This window comes from Lithobates pipiens, unplaced genomic scaffold (genome assembly GCF_037356315.1).
Source record: "Lithobates pipiens isolate NorthernLeopardFrog02 unplaced genomic scaffold, aLitPip1_a1.2 Scaffold_13, whole genome shotgun sequence".
Classification (NCBI taxonomy): domain Eukaryota; kingdom Metazoa; phylum Chordata; class Amphibia; order Anura; family Ranidae; genus Lithobates; species Lithobates pipiens.
The window spans coordinates 6,255,474-6,278,477 of NW_027507718.1; the positions used below are offsets into that span (position 1 = coordinate 6,255,474).

The 23,004-nt window shown below is 42.2% G+C and overlaps 1 protein-coding gene across 1 annotated transcript in view; it reads left to right on the plus strand.

Annotated features, from left to right (window-relative positions):
• SLC35D2 (solute carrier family 35 member D2) overlaps positions 1–22,426 on the plus strand; it is a 151,826-nt gene extending 129,400 nt beyond the window's left edge. The window contains exon 12 of the mRNA XM_077474803.1: positions 21,361–22,426. Coding sequence (XP_077330929.1) covers positions 21,361–21,511 — 151 coding nt within the window. The 3' untranslated portion in view covers positions 21,512–22,426. The remainder of the gene's footprint in view (positions 1–21,360) is intronic.
• Positions 22,427–23,004: the final 578 nt, after the last annotated feature.

A 23,004-nucleotide genomic window follows, 5' to 3' on the forward strand; every position in this document is an offset into this window, starting at 1 on the left:
TAAAGCTTTGAAAAGGTACAAAAAAAAAGCTAAATGTGTGACTTCTTTGCAGTTTGTGTGCAGATGGAAACTTTTGAAACAGTAACATTTGTTTCAAATTTTAGAAGGCTAGTCCTTAATATAAAACACAATTTAATGATATAAACCCATGCCTAGGATGCAGCGATTAGCCAGAACAAGATTAGTTATGCGGCTGTTGTTTTGTATTGTTAGTTTCTTTGCAGGAGACATCTCTAAAGTACATTAACATTGTCATCATGGACTGCAGTGAATTATCTTAGAGCAGTTCAGATTGGGACACTAAAACGTTTAGCTAATGCCATCCAATGAACTCTGGCTCCAGTGATCATCCCGGTTAGTTGTAAATTGACACACTTACACAAGACTGGTCAAGCATTTGGATCTTGATGATTTTTTTTTGGCAAAGAACAATTCCTTCTTTAGAAATCCACTAAAATGTAAAAGTTAGTGTCCCAATAGCTGCTCTGTATGCTTATTACTGAAGTAGCCTGCCACCACACAAATTATTTAATACAATTCATTGTGTGATGTTTAAGGCAGCGCCTTGAGGCGATTCAGTTCGCATTGTGTGCTATACAAATAATTTATTCATTCATGTTTACGTATTTAGCCTGGAATGTAGAAAAGTGCATGGCAGCACATCTGATGTGCACAAGTCTTTAATTGGAGGTACATGACTGGAAGGGTAAAAGTGTCTGGAGAAAAAAATGGCAGGGGAATATAACTGGTGATGTGAAACATCTTTGTCAACATTATTATGGCTTATTATAGGACTACTCATGGGGGTTTCAATTCTGTACAATTCTTTGCCATCATTTTGAGTGAAGAAGGCATTTGAATAAGTTGTAAAATGTTGTGTTTGATTTATTACCAATAGATACATGTTTATTAGATCATTTTGACGTACACATATAAAATGAAAGTTTGGGACTTTCAAGGTACCATTGTTCATCAAAAGAACAAATGATTCTTAAGATATCTTTTTCATAAATGTATTACAAACGGTTAAAAACATAATTAAACTGTGTAGGAGTCAGCTTCAAACATAGAGCTTGCAGAGAAGTTGCCCAGATGCCAAAGTGCATTTAAAGTGCTTGTTACCCCAGCATTTCATATTCCTGATAGGTGCTGTACCATATACTTGTATGAACAATTATCCTGTTATATTTATATTTCTTCCTTTGTGTGGAATCCCTGGTGTTCTTGGCAGTTCCTCTGCTTTCTCAAAAAAACTGTCCACACTAAGCAAGAGACAAACAAGATATTTGGGGGCACACCCTAAAAGATGCATTAACCACTTGCCGACCGCCGCACGACGATATACGTCGGCAGAATGGCACGGGCAGGCATATGGGTGTATATATAAGTCCCTGCCTGCCCGCGGGTGGGGGGCCCGATCGGGCCCCCCCCCGGTGCCTGCGGCGGTCGGCATTCCTTCAAGAGCGATCCGGGATGAGGGGGCGGCCATTCATTCATGGCCACCCCCTCGCGATCGCTCTCGACGAATGGAAATCCCCGGTGACATCACTTCCTCTCCTGTAATGTAAACACAGGAGAGGAAGTGATGTATTCTCTCCTCCGTGTCGGTATTTTTCGTTCCGACACGGAGGAGAGCGGATCGGTGAGTTGCACCAACACTCTACACACACAGTAGAACATGCCAGGCACACTCACACCCCCCCTTTACCCCCCGATCACCCCCCCAATTACCCCTGCCCCCCAGTCACAGTGACACCAATGTCATTTTTTTTTTTTTTTTTTGCATTGGTGTCATTTGTGACTGTAATAACTGTTAGGGCAGTTAGAGTTAGCCCCCTTTAGTTCTAATGTGCCCCCCTAACCCCCCCCAATAAAGGTTTAACCCCGTGATCACCCCCCGTCACCAGTGTCACTAAGGCTGGGTTCACATTGCAGCGGTTTATGAGAACGAATGTGATTCGCACCGCACTGCAGTGCAAATCACATCCGATCTCTGTGCGATTCGAGTTCAGCCATTCGCCGCACCCGCCGCACCCGCCACACCCGCCGCACCCGCCGCAAATTCGCACGGGACCCTTTTTTTGGCCCGCAGCAGAATCGGATCGCATGGGTGTTCACACCATGCGATCCGAGTTTGCAGATCGCACTGCGATATGCGAACTGATCTGGGGGTGTCAGTAACATTTCACTGACACTCCCAGCAGTTCGCATAGGGCAGTGTGAACTGCCGCCGGGAGGCATGCGATGCGGGAACCCGCCGCGGATTCGCGGCGTTTCCGCATCGCTCCAGTGTGAACCCAGCCTAATAAGCGATCATTTTTCTGATCGCCGTATTAGTGTCACAGGTGACGCTAGTTAGGCAGGTAGGTATTTAGGTTCGCCGCAGCTTTTTATAGCGCCAGGGACCCCCATATACTACCGCATAAAGCCCCCTGATTGCCCCCTAGTTAACCCTTTCACCTGTGATCACCATATAACTGTTACAGGTGACGCTGGTTGGTTAGTTATTTTTTTATAGTTTCAGGGCACCCGCCATTTATTACCTAATAAAGGTTTAACCCCCTGATCACCCGGCGGGTGTCATTTGTGACTAATAACTGTTAGGGCAGTTAGGGTTAGCCCCCTTTAGTTCTAAGGTACCCCCCTAACCCCCCCAATAAAGGTTTAACCCCGTGATCACCCCCCGTCGCCAGTGTCACTAAGGCTGGGTTCACATTGCAGCGGTTTGAGAACGGATGTGATTCGCACCGCACTGCAGTGCAAATCACATCCGATCTCTGTGCGATTCGAGTTCAGCCATTCGCCACACCCGCCGCACCCGCCGCAAATTCGCACGGGACCCTTTTTTTGGCCCGCAGCAGAATCGGATCGCATGGGTGTTCACACCATGCGATCCGAGTTTGCAGATCGCACTGCGATATGCGAACTGATCTGGGGGTGTCAGTAACATTTCACTGACACTCCCAGCAGTTCGCATAGGGCAGTGTGAACTGCCGCCGGGAGGCATGCGATGCGGGAACCCGCCGCGCATTTGTGGCGTTCCCGCATCGCTCCAGTGTGAACCCAGCCTAATAAGCGATCGTTTTTCTGATCGCTGTATTAGTGTCACAGGTGACGCTAGTTAGGCAGGTAGGTATTTAGGTTCGCCGCAGCTTTTTATAGCGCCAGGGACCCCCATATACTACCGCATAAAGCCCCCTGATTGCCCCCTAGTTAACCCTTTCACCAGTGATCACCATATAACTGTTACAGGTGACGCTGGTTGGTTAGTTATTTTTTTATAGTTTCAGGGCACCCGCCATTTATTACCTAGTCTCACTAGTGTACCCCTAAATTTAGGGGTGTCTACTTTCCAAAATGGGGTCATTTGGGGGGGGTTTGTGCCATCTTGGCATTTTATGGCCTTCAAAACTGTAACGCCCTTAGAAAGCCTGAAGGCGGTGCTTGGTTTTCGGGGCCCCGTACGCGGCTAGGCTCCCAAAAAGTCCCACATATGTGGTATCCCCGTACTCAGGAGAAGCAGCAGAATTTATTTTGTGGTGTCATTTCACATATGCCCATGGCATGCGTGAGCAATATATCATTTAGTGACAACTTTGTGAAAAAAAAAAAAAAAAAAAAAAAGTTTGTAATTTTCCCGCAACTTGTGGCAAAATATAAAATATTCCATGGACTCAACATGCCTCTCAGCAAATAGCTTGGGGTGTCTACTTTCTAAAATGGGGTCATTTGTGGGTGTTTTGTGCCATCTTGGCATTTTATGGCCTTCAAAACTGTAATAGGTAGTGAGAAGTGAACTCAAAAATTTACGCCCTTAGAAAGCCTGAAGGCGGTGCTTGGTTTTCGGGGCCCCGTACGCGGCTAGGCTCCCAAAAAGTCCCACATATGTGGTATCCCCGTACTCAGGAGAAGCAGCAGAATTTATTTTGGGGTGTCATTTCACATATGCCCATGGCATGTGTGAGCAATATATCATTTAGTGACAACTTTGTGAAAAAAAAAAAAAAAAAAAAAAAAAAAAAGTTTGTAATTTTCCCGCAACTTGTGGCAAAATATAAAATATTCCATGAACTCAACATGCCTCTCAGCAAATAGCTTGGGGTGTCTACTTTCTAAAATGGGGTAATTTGTGGGGGTTTTGTGCCATCTTGGCATTTTATGGCCTTCAAAACTGTAATAGGTAGTGAGAAGTGAACTCAAAAATTTACGCCCTTAGAAAGCCTGAAGGCGGTGCTTGGTTTTCGGGGCCCCGTACGCGGCTAGGCTCCCAAAAAGTCCCACATATGTGGTATCCCCGTACTCAGGAGAAGCAGCAGAATTTATTTTGGGGTGTCATTTCACATACGCCCATAGCATGTGTGAGCAATATATCATTTAGTGACAACTTTGTGTAAAAAAAAAAAAAAATTTTTTTTTTGTCATTATTCAATCGCTTGAGGCAAAAAAATAAAATATTCAATGGGCTCAACATGCCTCTTATCAATTTCCTTAGGGGGTCTACTTTCCAAAATGGGGTCATTTGGGGGGGTTTTGTACTGCCCTGCCATTTTAGCACCTCAAGAAATGAGATAGGCAGTCGTAAACTAAAAGCTGCGTAAATTCCAGAAAACGTACCTTAGTTTGTAGATGTGACAACTTTTGCGCAAACCAATAAATATACAATTATTGACTTTTTTTTTACCAAAGACATGTGGCTGAATACATTTTGGCCTAAATGTATGACTAAAATTGAGTTTATTGGATTTTTCTAATAACAAAAAGTAGAAAATATCATTTTTTTTCAAAATTTGCGGTCTTTTTACGTTTATATCGCAAAAAATAAAAATCGCAGAGGCAATCAAATACCATCAAAAGAAAGCTCTATTTGTGGGAAGAAAAGGACGCAAATTTTGTTTGGGTACAACATTGCATGACCGCGCAATTACCAGTTAAAGCAGCGCAGTGCCAAAGTGTAAAAAGACCTCTGGTCATTTACCAGCAAAATGGTCCGGTCTGAAAGTGGTTAAAGATGGTGCAGTCATAAGACCATACAATAGATCAAACAGGAGAACACATCATGGTCAGTTCTCTAGCTACGGTATGCTGGGAACCCAGCCTGCTCTCCTCCAATGATCAGACCCCCCCTGCACAGCCTTTACTGTTGCTTCTCCTCCCCCAATCTCTTATGCAGCTGAGAACAGAGAGGATATGATCACCTAAAGGGGTTGATTCTATGCATTAAGGTGAAAAATCTTCTGTGCTGCAGCTACCCCCCTTTTTCTGAGCTGAACCCATTTGTTCCAGCGAAAAGCACAAGCCCAGCAGCTCCAGATACTGTCACTGTCCTCATTGGATAGATTGATAGCAGCAGGAGCCATTGGCTCCCACTGCTATCAATCAAATCCAGTGGCTCGAAAGCAGGGGACCAGGCCAAGTCCTGCTGTCTGTGTCAATGGATGCAGCAGCGGGACTCGTGAGCACGCCCACATGAGTGCCCCCATGGAAATTGGCTCTCAGTGGGGGCACCCGATGAAGAGGAGGGGCCAGAAGCGCCACCAGGCACCTCAGAAGATAAGGATTGGGACTGCTCTGTGCAAAATCCACAGAGCAGGTAAATATGACATGTTTTTTATTAAAAAAAAAAAAAAAAACCTTTACAATCACTTTAAAGAAGGGGGGTAAAAGATATTTACAATGTTTTTGTTTTGTATATCTATACACATGTTTTTTGCCTTTCATTTTTATTTTAAACTGAATGTGTTGTTTTCACAAGGTGATCGTTTACAATCACTTTAAACTACACTGCATTTGAGCACCACAAGCCAAAAACGCTGGTTAAAACATTTTTGATATTCAGATCAAACTTACCCATAACATAATTTGCCTAGGCCTGGAAACCAGGAATTATCTGAAGAAATGTAACTGAATGTACAGTAAATGAAGTGTACAGCAAGTAAATATTCTTTCCTACCTTTCTTAATAATGCTAGCACCATGAGGATTGGAAATAGTCAATGTTTTATAAGGAAGTGAAATTCCACTTTTACCTGCCTCTGTTTATTTGCCACTTTTGCATCAAACCCAAATCAAGAGTTTCCCCTGTGGGGATCTTTGTCAGCACAATCTGTATACACCAAAACTTCCAGCCTCCTACTTAGTTATGAGGCACTTTGGGTCAGCTTAGACCTGCAGGCTGTTCCAACACACTCTGCTTGCAGTCTCTGTCTCTAAATCTGGCCATACATGGAATACATTTCAGCTGGTTCCTGATAAACTGGCTGAAATTCGCTCAGTGGGTGGCCCTGTTGGCACCCTCCTGCCCTACGTTCTTCATTTGTAAAATTAAAGGAGAAGGGTGGAAAATTGACGGCTGAACAGTGCCTGCACCCAATCAAATCCAGGCAATGTTGTTTGTCACAACTGGTTAGATTCTATCTTATTGACCATAAGTCAGGTATCAAATATCTTGTACCTCCTAGTCTTTACCCTTATACAGTTCCTATATGGTTTGTTATATTATCATATTTTGGCCACCATATTGTAGTGTCAGCATTCAATTTCTCTTGTACACATGATTGATCTGCATAGAAAAAAGAGATAGAAAAAAAAAATAACAAACATGTTATACTTACCTCCTCTGTGCAAGGGTTTTCCTTTTCCTCCTTTTCTGGGGTCCCCCAGCAGCGCTCCTGGCTCCTCCTCTTCTCAAGTGCCCCCACGGAGAGCCGCATTCCATGGTCCTGTTGCATCCATTGACACAGACAGCAGGACACCAGTGAGGACCCCAGACAGTGGCTGGAACTGCTGGGCTCATTCTCGTCGATGGAATGATTGGGTTCAAGTAAGAAAGGGGGGGGGGGGGTGCTGCAGCATAGAAGGTTTTTTCACCTTGATGCATAGATTACAACCCCTTTTAAAGTCTGTTCGGGAGATTTACTAAAACTGGAGCATACAGAATCTGGCGCAGCTGTGCTTATTAACAAATCAGCTTCTAGATTTTATTGTCAAAGCTTTAAGCCCCATACACACTACTGCCTTGTACACACGGTCGGACATTCCGACAACAAAATCCGTCAGATTTTTTCAGACGGATTTTGTCCTAAACTGGTGTTGCATACACACGGTCGGACAAAGTTGTCGGAAAATCCGATCGTTCGGAACGTGATGACGTTCGTTCGTTACGACGGGACTACGTTAAGGCTAGTAGCCAATAGCTTTGGTCTCGTAATTTGATCTGAGTATGCGTGGCACTTTGTCCGATCAGAATTGAAAATACAAACGATCGGAAAAAGTCAGATCGGATTTTTTTGTTGGAAAATTTGTGATCCTGCTCTCAATTTTTTTCCGTTGGAATTTCCAACGGAAAAAGTCAGATAAAGCCCACACATGATTGGATTTTCCGACAATATAATCCGATCGGACCTTTTCCATTTCAGAGTTTCAATTTGTATGCAATGAGGCAGGCTCTTGAACTACATGGTTTTGGTAAATCTGAAGACAAATATCTGCATAAAATCCAAAAGTGTGTATGGGGTCTAACTCAGCAAACTGAAGTTAGAAGCTGATTGATTACTATACACAGCTAAACCATATTCTGTGTGCACCAGTTTTAGTAAATCCCCCCTATGTGCAAACCAATCAATAAACACTTATTGCGATCTTTTATACCAAAAATATGTAGAAGAATATATATCGGCCTAAACTGAGGAAAAAAATGTTTTTTTATATATTTTTGGGGAAAATTTATTATAGCAAAAAGTAAAAAATATTGTTTTTTTTTCAAAATTGTCACTCTGTTTTTTGTTTATAGCGCAAAAAATAAAAACTGCAGAGGTAATCAAATACCACCAAAAGAAACCTCTAGTTGTGGGAAAAAAATGATGTAAATTTTGTTTGGGAGCTACGTTGCAAGGCCGTGCAATTGTCAGTTAAAGCGACGCAGTGCCGAATCGCAAAAAGTGCTCTGGTCTTTGGCCAGCCAAATCCTCTGGGCCTGAAGTGGTTAATGTGACATATTGCATAGCTCTATCTATACAATTTACTTATACTTCACTTTGAAAAAGTTTTTATTGAGGTTTTTGTAGGATACATAGCATAACCTGAACAATTATATAAATACAACTGGTATGTCAGTGGGTTCCAAAATACTATCCAGCAGATATCAAAAAAGGGAGAGATAACTGAAGTAGAAGGTAAAAAATATTGCAGTTTACAAACTAGCATTACAATAAAGGTCTGTATTAGCCCTGGTTCACACTGAGCTGCGGGAATGAAGAGTTCAGCTGAACTGGCACGATTTCACTCCCACGCGTCAGTTCCGCTTTTGGCAGCAATTTCACAAACATCTGTGCGGGTTTCTGCACAGACGTCAATGGAAATAGTAGCGTGAAATTGCAAAAAGTAGTACAGAAATGACTTTGAAATCAGTGCGGCACCACAAATGTAGCATCACACCAATTAGGACAGTGCCATTGCCAGCAATTGCTGCCGATTTGACATGCAATTTGACATGTCAAATCGCATGTCAAAACGCACCAATGTGAACCAGGGCTTATATAAATAAATGTGAACTGAATAGCAGCAATCAGCTAGGAGATACTTAACCACTTAAGGACTGCCTCACGCTGATATACATTGGCAGAATGGCACGGCTGGGCACAATCAGGTACCGGTACGTGATTCTTTAAGTACCCAGCTGTAGGTCGGGAGCGTGCCGCCGGCCGGTGCTGTGCTCCGTGACCGTGGCCACGGGACCAGCAGACCCGATCGCCGATGGTGTCCCGCGATCAGGTCACAGAGCTGAAGAACGAGGAGAGGTCTGTGTAAACAAACCTCTCCCCGTGCTTCCCTGTGTGGCTATCACCGATCATCTGTTCCCTTTTATAGGGAAGGGATGATCAGTGTCCCCTACAATAAAAAAAACACATCACGTCATACATAACCCCTACACTGCCCCCTAGTGGTTAACTCCTTCACTGCCAGTGCCATTTACACAGGAATCAGTGCATTTAACCACTTGCCGACCGCCGCACGACGATATACGTCGGCAGAATGGCACGGGCAGGCATATGGGCGTATATATAAGTCCCTGCCTGCCCGCGGGTGGGGGGCCCGATCGGGCCCCCCCCCGGTGCCTGCGGCGGTCGGCATTTCTTCGAGAGCGATCCGGGATGAGGGGGCGGCCATTCATTCATGGCCACCCCCTCGCGATCGCTCTCGACGAATGGAAATCCCCCGTGACATCACTTCCTCTCCTGTAATGTAAACACAGGAGAGGAAGTGATGTATTCTCTCCTCCGTGTCGGTATTTTCCGTTCCGACACGGAGGAGAGCGGATCGGTGAGTTGCACCAACACTCTACACACACAGTAGAACATGCCAGGCACACTCACACCCCCCCTTTACCCCCCGATCACCCCCCCAATTACCCCTGCCCCCCAGTCACAGTGACACCAATGTCATTTTTTTTTTTTTTTTTTTTGCATTGGTGTCATTTGTGACTGTAATAACTGTTAGGGCAGTTAGAGTTAGCCCCCTTTAGTTCTGATGTACCCCCCTAACCCCCCCAATAAAGGTTTAACCCCGTGATCACCCCCCGTCGCCAGTGTCACTAAGGCTGGGTTCACATTGCAGCGGTTTATGAGAACGAATGTGATTCGCACCGCACTGCAGTGCAAATCACATCCGATCTCTGTGCGATTCGAGTTCAGCCATTCGCCACACCCGCCGCACCCGCCGCAAATTCGCACGGGACCCTTTTTTTGGCCCGCAGCAGAATCGGATCGCATGGGTGTTCACACCATGCGATCCGAGTTTGCAGATCGCACTGCGATATGCGAACTGATCTGGGGGTGTCAGTAACATTTCACTGACACTCCCAGCAGTTCGCATAGGGCAGTGTGAACTGCCGCCGGGAGGCATGCGATGCGGGAACCCGCCGCGGATTCGCGGCGTTTCCGCATCGCTCCAGTGTGAACCCAGCCTAATAAGCGATCATTTTTCTGATCGCCGTATTAGTGTCACAGGTGACGCTAGTTAGGCAGGTAGGTATTTAGGTTCGCCGCAGCTTTTTATAGCGCCAGGGACCCCCATATACTACCGCATAAAGCCCCCTGATTGCCCCCTAGTTAACCCTTTCACCAGTGATCACCATATAACTGTTACAGGTGACGCTGGTTGGTTAGTTATTTTTTTATAGTTTCAGGGCACCCGCCATTTATTACCTAATAAAGGTTTAACCCCCTGATCACCCGGCGGGTGTCATTTGTGACTAATAACTGTTAGGGCAGTTAGGGTTAGCCCCCTTTAGTTCTAAGGTACCCCCCTAACCCCCCCAATAAAGGTTTAACCCCGTGATCACCCCCCGTCGCCAGTGTCACTAAGGCTGGGTTCAGATTGCAGCGGTTTGAGAACGGATGTGATTCGCACCGCACTGCAGTGCAAATCACATCCGATCTCTGTGCGATTCGAGTTCAGCCATTCGCCGCACCCGCCACACCCGCCGCACCCGCCGCAAATTCGCACGGGACCCTTTTTTTGGCCCGCAGCAGAATCGGATCGCATGGGTGTTCACACCATGCGATCCGAGTTTGCAGATCGCACTGCGATATGCGAACTGATCTGGGGGTGTCAGTAACATTTCACTGACACTCCCAGCAGTTCGCATAGGGCAGTGTGAACTGCCGCCGGGAGGCATGCGATGCGGGAACCCGCCGCGCATTCGTGGCGTTCCCGCATCGCTCCAGTGTGAACCCAGCCTAATAAGCGATCGTTTTTCTGATCGCTGTATTAGTGTCACAGGTGACGCTAGTTAGGCAGGTAGGTATTTAGGTTCGCCGCAGCTTTTTATAGCGCCAGGGACCCCCATATACTACCGCATAAAGCCCCCTGATTGCCCCCTAGTTAACCCTTTCACCAGTGATCACCATATAACTGTTACAGGTGACGCTGGTTGGTTAGTTATTTTTTTTATAGTTTCAGGGCACCCGCCATTTATTACCTAGTCTCACTAGTGTACCCCTAAATTTAGGGGTGTCTACTTTCCAAAATGGGGTCATTTGGGGGGGGTTTGTGCCATCTTGGCATTTTATGGCCTTCAAAACTGTAACGCCCTTAGAAAGCCTGAAGGCGGTGCTTGGTTTTCGGGGCCCCGTACGCGGCTAGGCTCCCAAAAAGTCCCACATATGTGGTATCCCCGTACTCAGGAGAAGCAGCAGAATTTATTTTGGGGTGTCATTTCACATATGCCCATGGCATGCGTGAGCAATATATCATTTAGTGACAACTTTGTGAAAAAAAAAAAAAAAAAAAAAAAGTTTGTAATTTTCCCGCAACTTGTGGCAAAATATAAAATATTCCATGGACTCAACATGCCTCTCAGCAAATAGCTTGGGGTGTCTACTTTCTAAAATGGGGTCATTTGTGGGGGTTTTGTGCCATCTTGGCATTTTATGGCCTTCAAAACTGTAATAGGTAGTGAGGAGTGAAGTCAAATATTTACGCCCTTAGAAAGCCTGAAGGCGGTGCTTGGTTTTCGGGGCCCCGTACGCGGCTAGGCTCCCAAAAAGTCCCACATATGTGGTATCCCCGTACTCAGGAGAAGCAGCAGAATTTATTTTGGGGTGTCATTTCACATATGCCCATGGCATGTGTGAGCAATATATCATTTAGTGACAACTTTGTGAAAAAAAAAAAAAAAAAATTTTTTTTTGTCATTATTCAATCGCTTGAGGCAAAAAAATAAAATATTCAATGGGCTCAACATGCCTCTTATCAATTTCCTTAGGGGGTCTACTTTCCAAAATGGGGTCATTTGGGGGGGTTTTGTACTGCCCTGCCATTTTAGCACCTCAAGAAATGAGATAGGCAGTCGTAAACTAAAAGCTGCGTAAATTCCAGAAAACGTACCTTAGTTTGTAGATGTGACAACTTTTGCGCAAACCAATAAATATACAATTATTGACTTTTTTTTTACCAAAGACATGTGGCTGAATACATTTTGGCCTAAATGTATGACTAAAATTGAGTTTATTGGATTTTTCTAATAACAAAAAGTAGAAAATATCATTTTTTTTCAAAATTTGCGGTCTTTTTACGTTTATATCGCAAAAAATAAAAATCGCAGAGGCAATCAAATACCATCAAAAGAAAGCTCTATTTGTGGGAAGAAAAGGACGCAAATTTTGTTTGGGTACAACATTGCATGACCGCGCAATTACCAGTTAAAGCAGCGCAGTGCCAAAGTGTAAAAAGACCTCTGGTCATTTACCAGCAAAATGGTCCGGTCTGAAAGTGGTTAAATAGCACTGATTGCTGTATAAATGACAAAGGTCCCAAAAATTTGTCAAAAATGTCCGATGTGTCCGCCATAATGTCGCAGTCACAATAAAAATCGCTGATCGCCGCCATTACTAGTAAAAAATACAAATTTATAAAAATGCTATAAAACTATCCCCTATTTTGTAAACGCTATAACTTTTGCGCAAACCAATCAATAATCACTAATTGCGATTTTTTTTTACCAAAAATATGTAGAAGAATACGTATCGGCCTAAACTGAGGAAAAAAAATGTTTTTTAATATATTTTTTGTTTAAAGCGCAAAAAATAAAAACCGCAGAGGTGATTAAATACCACCAAAAGAAAGCTTTATTTGTGGGAAAAAAAGGGTGCCAATTTTGCACGACCGCACAATTGTCAGTTAAAGCAACGCAGTGTCGAATCGCAAAAAGGGGCCTGGTCCTTTGGCTGCAAATTAGTCCGGGGCTTAAGTGGTTAAGCGGATATTGTGCCCTCCAAACAAGAAGAAACCCAGAAGACCTATGGATAGAGGCTTTTACTGTGAGAGTGCCAGGGAGAGTAAAAGATGCAGGGAGGAAAAGAAAGGAAGAAGGGAAAGATGTCAGGGACACCCTAGCCAGAGCCCTAGGGCTGTAATGCCTACAGTAGTGCATAACTTGCCGCATAAATGAAGGGGTGAGCATATTGTTCCCACAGGGTCCATTTTTTTAAAAGAATTTCTTGTGCGTAACTGAGGAGGATGCTGGTAAGCTTTTCATTAATGAAAAAAGTGTCTATATGCTGGCAGACTTTTGTAAAAGAAACAAACTGTTGTTTCCAAGCTCTTGCCATAAATTGAGACCTTGTGAGACTTGGGGGACAGTATACTTAAAGTACCTTGAAAAAGTATTCATACCCCTTGAAATTTTCCACATTTTGTCATGTTACAACCAAAAACATAAATGTATTCTATTGGGATTTTATGTGATAGACCAATTCAAAGTGGAACATAATTATGAAGTGGAAGGAAAATGATAAATTACTTTACATTTTTTTTACAACAAAATATCTGAAAAACGTGGCGTGCATTTGTATTCAGCCCCCTTGTCTCTGATACCCCTAACTAAAATCTAGTGGAACCAATGATCTTCAGAAGTCACCTAATTAGTAAATAGAGTTCACCTGTGTGTAATTTAATCTCAGTATAAATACAGCTGTTCTGTGAAGCCCTCAGTGGTTTGTTAGAGAACCTTAGTGAACAAACAGCATCATAAAGGGGAAGGAACACATCAGACAGTTCAGTGATAAAGCGGTGGAGAAGTTTAAAGTGGGGTTAGGTTATAAAAAAAAAATATCCCAAGCTTTGAACATCTTAAGGAGCACTGTTCAATCTATCATCTGAAAAGGGAAAGAGAATGGCACAACTGCAAACCTACCAAGACATGGCCGTCCACCTAAACTGACAAGCCGGGCAAGGAGAGCATTAATCTGAGAAGCTGTCAAGAGGCCCATGGTAACTCTGGAGGAGCTGCAGAGATCCACAGCTCAGGTAGGAGAATCTGTCGACAGGACAACTACTAGTCGTGCGCTTCACAAATCTGGCCTTTTCGGTTGAACGAAAGCCATAAGAAGTCCAGTATGCAGTTTGCGAGAAGCCATGTGGGTACACAGCAAAGATGTGAAAGAAGGTGCTCTGGTCAGATGAAACCAATATTTAAAATTTTGGCCTAAAAGCAAAACGCTATGTGTGGTAGAAAACTAATACTGCAAATTACCCTGAACACACCATCCCCACCGTGAAACATGGTGGTGACAGCATCATGTTGTGGGAATGGCTTTTCTTCAGCAGGGTCAGGGAAGCTGGTCAGAGTTGATGGGAAGATGGATGGAACCAAATAAAGGGCAATCTTAGAAGAAAACCTATAATGCCCTGTACACACAATCTGACTTTTGAGAATCTGCAAAAGACTTGAGACTGGGGCAGAGGTTCACCTTCCAGCAGGACAACGACCCTAAAAATACAGCCAGAGCTTTCTCAATTGACTATGATCCATATATCTTTTTTATTCTCCTGTTTGGTATTTTATTAAATTTTATACACCACTTAAAAAAAAACTCTACCAAGTACTTAATATTCAGTAGTGGACAGAATTCTGTTAAAACTTTTACTAAGGGTGGTCAACTGACAGTAGCTCTCAAAGGCAGCTTTGATTTAATTATAAAACATGCTCTAAAGCCTCTTACACACAATTGTATTTTCCACAGACAAAATGTCAGACTTTTGTCTAAAGGGCGTTGGCTAGGAACTTGTCTTGCATACAAACGGCAAGGAATTGTTGGCAACAAACACAAACGTAGTGATGCATTAGACGTACTATGAGACTACAAAGAGGAAGTTCAATTGTCCTGCGCCACCCTTTGGGTTCCTTCTGCTAATTTCACGTTAGTAGAAGTTTGGTGAGTGTTGATTTGCGCTTTTCATTTCGCACTTTTCCGTTTGTGCTTTTCAGTTCGTTTCTGAATGGCCATTCGTCAACCAGCCATGTTGCGAAATAGGAGGAGATAACATGTTATTTATTATTGGTCTTGGAGTTATTGCTTTGAACCAAGTCCAATCTAGGAACAGGAGGAGGAGGATTTCTTGGACCAAAAATTGGTTGCTTTATTAATCGTGACCAATTATTTCATATGCCTTTTCAGAATTATCTCTGGATGACGGACCCCTGCTTTCACCAACTCTTGGCATTGTTGAGAAGCAGGACACATGCATGAGACTTTTATTTAATTTTTTGGTTGAATAATGATTTTATTTGGTATATTTTCTATATTTTTGGATGCATAGAATGCACTTTTTGGTTAAGTTCTATTGGCAGATAGCATGTCTAATTTTCTTTGTTTTCTTTTTTTAATGCACAATAAAAAAAATGTGGAGAATAATATTTGGCTATGTGTTTTACTTCAAATGACAGTTTGGTAGTAGGCAGTTACATTTAAAAAAATACAATGTAAAATTAACAAAGGACAGCAAGATAGTTGTTTCTTTGATCTTAAAAACTACGGGATAATGGTGTTTTGGTAAGTTTCACCAAAAATAAATAAATAACAAGCATAATAATATTATTATAAACCACAAAGAGGAAGGAAAAACACTCGCGCTATGGTAATGGGCATAATGTACTCGGTTGCTGCCGTCCTGATATTTTACACCTCCCAGAGGGGGGTTGTAAACTATAGCTATTAAAGGAAATACAAGAAGGGACTCTGGCGCTACCCCTATTAAATGTAGCTGTAGACAGATATATCCTCACTGTATAAGGTAAGCTATTTTGCCCTTTTGGTATTCATATTACATATGGAGAGAGAGCTAAACCGCATATGAGTGGTAACGAACCCCCCCAATGCCAATATAAAGTAGTAAAAAACAGTAGAGACAGGAAAGGAACAACTATCTTGTAGAAGGTACGCAAGTGTAACCACGTAAACAATGGTCCACAAACAGGGGCCTGAAGTGTAAAATTACACTACTATCAATAATAAAGAAAGAGAAGAAACATTTTTTTTTAAATATTGCAGTAATGTGCAGAAGTACAATATTACCAAAATAGATATATGTGCAAATAAGCAGAAACAAATTGATATGTATACACAATAATAATAAATACAACTACATAAATATATATGGTATATGTTAATTGCCCAGCAACGTGCTATCAGAGAAAATAATAATAATAAACACAGGCACCCTCAGGTGCAGTAAGTGCAATAGTGCAAACAAGAGCTAAAAAAGTGCAATGGTGCAAACAAGGGCAAAAAAACTCAAAGTGAGTAAGCTATAACTCTCATATCAAGTCCACAATTAATAAGTCCATTTGATGAAGTTGATTATATATTGACTCTTCGGTGGATAAATCAGAAAGTGAGGTGAGTGCTCAAACAAGCAAAATTGGTGACTTCTGTGCGCACCCCCTCAGGTCCCCACTCACCGGATCCCAGAGCCCACTAAGGGGCAGATGTGCGTTTGTATCCGAATACCAGGAGCTCGGCAGGCCCACAGGATTCACCACTTGTTCCTCCTCTGTTATATAGTGTGGATACTTCAATAAAGCTGGTACATGTAGTCCGGTGTGTCCTCAGGGAAATGAAAAGGGATACCCCATAGTGTAATAACGTAAGTTCACCAGGGAGAGCTTATGTTCAATGAAAATTAATTTTTATTATGGGTCATTACAGCCAGCCACAAAGCATAGCCATAAAAATATCTGTATAAAAACACAGCCTGCACGGCTGGAGAAAGTCCCAAAAAATTACAAAGAATTACAAAAAGTTACAAAAAATTACAAAAAAGTACATAGATATCTTTACAGGGTGATAATGAAATAAAAATATAGCTTACCTTATACAGTGAGGATATATCTGTCTACAGCTACATTTAGTAGGGGTAGCGCCAGAGTCCCTTCTTGTATTTCCTTTAATAATAATATTATTCTTGATATCACTAGAAAAAAAAGCCTTTGCAAATTATTTTGCCATAACTCCATCAGTATCACCAGCAAAGCAGCTTCATTATTATCCCATCGAAGAAGAGAATGTGTGCTGAATTTCGAGATTTCATAATTTTACACCTCACGAATGTTAATTCTCCATTACGAATGCTAGTTTACAAGATCAACCGCTTCTGGCTCATCCTTACTTCCGAGCATGCGTGTTTGTACTTTGGACTTTTGTCTGACGGACTTGTGTACACACGACCATTGTCTGCGGAAAATGTATAAGCCTGCCATCCAACATTTGTCCACAGAAAATCCGACAACAATTGTCCGATGGAGCGTACAAACGGTTGGATTTTAGGCCAACAGTCTGTCATCACACAATTCCCGGCGGAAAATCTAATCGGGTGTACAAGGCTTTACTCTCTTTTGTCAACACATATTTCTGTGAGACTAGAGCTGAGAATACATTATAACCCTGCAGTAAATGTGCCCTGTATGCAGGGCTTTTTTTTCTAGTGGAACTGACTGGAGATGTCAGGGGTTTATTTAGACCCCTGATATCTCACCAAAGCCTCCCCCTCCCAACAGGGTTGATAAAAAAGAAGGAAAAATTGCAATAAATATTTAACAGTAAAATTGTAAAAAATAATAAAAACCAAAAAAAAACACACTGTACACCCCCCTTAAAAAAGAAAGCATTGTTAAAATAAAAACAAAAAATATATAAACTGTTAAAAAATAATTAAAAAAAATCGTAAAAAATTAAATTGTAAAAAATAAATAAATAAATAAAAAATTACCGACACAGTCCACACCTCACCAGTGCCACCTATCAGTGCCCATCAGTGCTACTGCCACATGACATAAAAAAAAAAGTATCGTAATCGATATCGGTGAGTACTTGGAAAAAGAGTATTGGTACTTGTACTCGGTCTTAAAAAAGTGGTATCGGTGCAACCTTAACTACAAGTCAGCAGTCACGTTGGCCAACAGTACTTGTAATTCATTGGGCGGAGCACTGCTCGGCTGTGCTGTTTTTAAATTGTGATAGCATGTGGGGAGAGGATCGTTGCCTGCTGTCTTGGGAGAGGGGGATTGGGGGGAGAGGAGGCACGAGCTGAAACATGTTACATGAAGGTACTTTCCTCTAAGAGACTTCACCTGTGCAGGTAACCTGGGGCAGCCACAGTTTGGTTCAGTTAGGAATGGAATGTTATTACATGTTATACACGTTGCCAAATGTACAGTAAACTTTGATTCAATTACTCAGAGCCTGGTCTGAAGTTATTCAAAGGGGTGCATGTGCATTTTAGGCATGCTACTAAAGAACTTGGGTCCGCAACCACAATAAGGGGTATGTGTAAAATCACTACAGCAAAGGTTCATGAGTATCAGCAACCTGGTAGGAGACAGGTTCTCCAGCAGCGAGTGGGTAGGTGCTTGGACTCCCTCGCTAGCTGTCCCTTGGACTCCCTTGCTAACTGTCCCTTGGACTCTCTCGCTAGCTGCCATCTCTGGACTGGAGGATAGTTCTAGGAGGTGGGTAGGCAGAGGAGATGGGTGTGACCTGGGGGTGGGGTGAGTTCCTGTTCCTATTCTCTGAGAAAAAAAATGCCCTGCCTGTATGTAATGGTAGGTATAACTCCTGTGATTTTTCATCATTCACAAAATTTTGTATAAGTGAAAAACTCAAGTGCTCTTGGTTTCAGTTTTGTTATTCCCACAAGTCATTATTCAATTTGAAGCAATACTATAACAATACTAGAATAACTTTGGTTCCAGCAGTGCATCTCGTATGTTGCCAAGCCCTCTTAATTTCTTTAACCTTATTCTGTAATAAAAAAAAAAGTTGGCTTCACCAATTCTGTGATTTCTCTGTTTGAATTGGAGTATGTGGGTATACTCTTGTTTTCTGCAGTAATAGTTGAAGGATAAAGATCTGGCAGTGCATAAGGAGCACCAATGGAATAAAGTACTGCAAAAGCTTAGTTAAAACAGAGCTCCACCCAAAAGGGGAAGCTCTGCTTGTATGAACCCCCCCCCCCCCCCCCTCCCTCCACTGCCACATTTGGCACTTTTTTGGACAGCTGGACCATTCAGAAAGTGCAGCATGACTCACGCATGCACAGTAGGAAACCGGTTGTGAAGCCTGAAGGCTCCACTGCCGGATTTCCTTACTAACAATGCAGTGCCTACACCCGAAGCCGATTGATGAATCCTTATGTTAAGTCAGCAGCTACAGTATTTGTAGCTGCTGACTTTGATTTATTTTTTTTTTTTATAGACTGGAGCTCCTCTTTAAAGTGTAAACCCTAATAATAAAGTTCTCTTATTTTCTCCCTTTTGGTCTGTTAAATATATCATTGAGTTTATTTAATTATACCTGTTTTAGATGCACAAAAATCTGATAATTCTCCTCTTAAAAATACAGCTCTGTCCTGTGTACTCTGCAGTATTATCCAAAGTAGTCTTACGAAATCTGGATAGGTTACCTCCATGAGCTACAGAACATCTTCCCCTATGTTATTTGGATGAGAAGATGGGAATTGTTCTCTAGTCCCAACACAACTCCTATCCTAGAGTGACATTGCTGCTTTTCCATTATTACAGTACAATGAAAGCACATTTTTACTCTAGGGCAGGAAGTGTGCTACTGGCAGGATCATCAGTTTAATATAATGGGAAGGTGCAGCTGCCACATCTACGGACTGGTAAGCCACAATGTATTATATTTTTGTTGTTCCCAGTTGAAGCCTTCTAAGTGTTTTTGATTATGAAGATCCGCAGAATAATACATTTTCAGTCTTTTCTGGAGATATTCTTTAAACCCACAGGCATAGTAATATGACCATGGGATGAGACTCTGTATTTCCATTATTTTGAGCCCATAGTTGGGAATACTAACCATTGTCTGGAAACAAGTTGTCCTGTATTTTAACAGCTTGCAAAAAAAAATACAAAATTGGCTCATGATCATCATCATCATATTTATTTTCCTTTTATACCACATAAGAAAAATATGACAAGAACTGAGAACACTTTGTAAATCTTAAGATGATTGCTGTTTTGAATTGTCACTTTGAGTTGTCTGAAATCATAGTACAAATGGAATGCATGTTAAGTAGAATTATATGAGACGCAACGTTTTATACAGAATGAATCATTTTGAGCTATTACATTTTATAACATTTATAATATTTGATGACATTTAATACCAACAGCAAACATGTGCACAACAGACTAAGGCTGCGTACACACGGGCGGATTGTCTGCCCAACTTAGTCCGCTGAACCGTGTTTCAGCGGACAATCCGCTCGTGTGTGGGCTTCAGCGGACTTTTTCAGCGGACAGTCTGACGGACTAAGTCTTTCGGAATTTCCGTAATTTTGTCTGTCCAAACTTGGTTTCAGCGGACAGTCCGCTCGTGTGTGGGCAAGTTGGACGGACTAAGTATGGCGCATGCTCAGAAAGGATTTACACGCCGAAGGTTGCATTGCAGTGTATTGGACGTCGTATTTCTAGTCTCGTCGTACGTGCTGTACACGTCATCGCGCAAGCTTTCAGCGGACTGTCTGTTCATCGTGTGTGGTCAAGTCCGTTCATTCAAAAGTTGAACGGACTGTCTGTCGGATTGTCTGACGAACTTAGTTGCGCAGACAATCCGCCCGTGTGTACGCGGCCTAACAAATCCATTCAATTTAAAAGAAAAAAATGCCCCTGAAGTGTAGTATTCATACAGATAAGTCTTCTCTGCACTCATCAATATGTCAGCTTTCCAATTCTTAGAGGCTTTAGGGCACATTGTATAAAAAATATCCACCATGCTGTAAGAAACTTACTTGAAGAAAGAAATTGTAAGGGGTGTGTCTGGTATTCAACTGGCCACACACATTACAATTTATTTGTCCAATCACTGTTTGATCTCTGTTATAGTTACCAACTAATTTGGCTTTAAAGTTGAATTCCAGGAACTCAGCTCCTTTGTAAAAAGTGAAGGCACACTATGAGTTATATCCAAGGAGATGCATGACATCTCCTGGGCTTATCTCTAATATTTACATCTGACAGTTGCCCAGTGCTTCAACAGTAGAGTCGGTTCAGATGCTATGCCTGCCCCTCCCCTCCTCCTGCCCAATCACAGGAGCCTTTGTATTTTATGCACTCATTCACAAAATAAAAGGCTTCTCTGAATGAGCAGCAGAGGAGAGGGGCAGGCATCACTGCTCTGTCTCCTCTCGTCTCTCACAGCCCCGAGTGTCAGTATATGCTCCGGCATAGCCATCAACTTGTCAGATATAAATAATAGAGATAAGTTCAGGAGATATCATGCACCTATTTTGACTAAACTTATAGTGTGGCTGCACTTTTTACAAAGTGGTTGAATTCCTGGAAAAGTCTTCCTAAAGAATCCAGTCAGTTTGTATGTAATCAACTAGACCCTCACAGTACATAGTTGTTGGAAATGTTCTACCTTCAATTTTGACTTGACATACTCTTCATCACGGAGATAGCTGAACTAAATGGCATTTTAGAGATGGTTACAGTCTTTAAATAAAAAATTGAGGCAACATCACAATCCATGTAAGTAATCCTTTTATGTGCTTCCTGTTTCAGCATGGCAGGTGGAGTGGCATATTCTTTTGTAACCTTGTGGACTATCCCCAAAACATCACAAAGCATTCCGAAGACTACTGTTTGGGAAGAAAACAAGAGAACTGCGTCAGGAAATGTGGGATCACACATACACAGCTCTATTAGTATTTAAGACATTTCAGACTGCAAAACATATTGTATACTGGAATCCAATATTTCAATTGAAGCCATTTACAACATATTTGGCCTACGAAGATGTTTTCTACTTATTATTATTGTTTTTATGAAAGAAAAGCCAAAGCTTGAGGTCACACTGTGAAGAACCTATGGTGTTCATATGAGGTATATGCCACTTCTCATTTTCATCTGCCAAAGAATAACCTGTTACCTATTGCTTTGTGTGGTAACCAGATTACTTTGCTTCACTGAATCTTACTCACATTTTGACCAGGACATCAATATTAGTATTCTGAGTGAAGTCTAAAATGGAACTGCTTAAGCTACCTGGTGCTAAGAAGGGCCTTGTTACACATTGCCTTGCACATGAACTTTTTCCTAAACAAAGTCTCTTTAGTCTCTCGTAGACCATCCAGAGCATCACAAATGATCCCTTCTCTTCCAATGAGGAAATGCCCTACAGAAACTTGCTGAACTTCTATAAGTGTGCATGAAGTCATTTTATATTTTCTGACTGAGAATCTGGAGGTCTTTTTCAGACAAAATAATGAACCATATTTGCTGTGGATCCAAGAGGCGTCACCTACAAACTTTCTTGTATTTAATAAATGTTTACTAGATAGACACTGCACTGTCAAATGAATATGTAACAGTGGTACAGCACTTTACATGCCCTGAATGGTTCAAAGGAAATACATTTCTTACACAACAAATTTTACAACAAATTTTATGATGGATTATTACCAAGGTACACATTGATCTGGCTCAGGGATTCTACTTTGAAGACTATCCTCTTGTCGAAAGAATTACACAAAACAGACTGTTTTTAATAATTTAATACTACTATCCATATTGGGATCTGTAGCATTAAAAATATACTCCTGGATATTAAAACAAACATTTCATCATTCTTTGTTTTCAATGATTCTGACCCACTTATTTTAAATTTTAGCATTGTCATTTTTGTCATTTAATGAAGCCGCTAATTTTTTTTATCTCCACTAAAATTGTCATTGCTAGATCATAGCCATCAAGGGCAGCACTGGTATGCAAACAAGCTATTTTTTTCTCTCCTGGGTGCCCAGGCTCATCATATTGGATGTCAGAATGGAGAGCAGTGGGATATCAGCAAACTCCTCCTGAGTAGTATGAACCCAGGACTGCTCAGCTCAGAGCACTTCCAGGTTCACAGCGGTCAAACTTGGCCACTCTAGCCAGGAAAGAAGCACATCAGCATGCTGTGAGCTCAGTCTGATTCAAAAGAGTGCATAGGGGAGATTAGATAATAGACCCCTGATGTTTTCCTTAAAGAAACATGTTAAAGCGGGAGTCCGCCGGGACTCCGCGTTTTTTTTTTTTTTTTAAAAGCCAGCAGCTACAAATACTGCAGCTGCTGACTTTTAAAATAGTGACACTTACCTGTCCAGCGCGCCCGCGATGTCGGCACCCGAAGCCGATCTGTAGATCGTCTCTCGGGTGCTGCCGCCA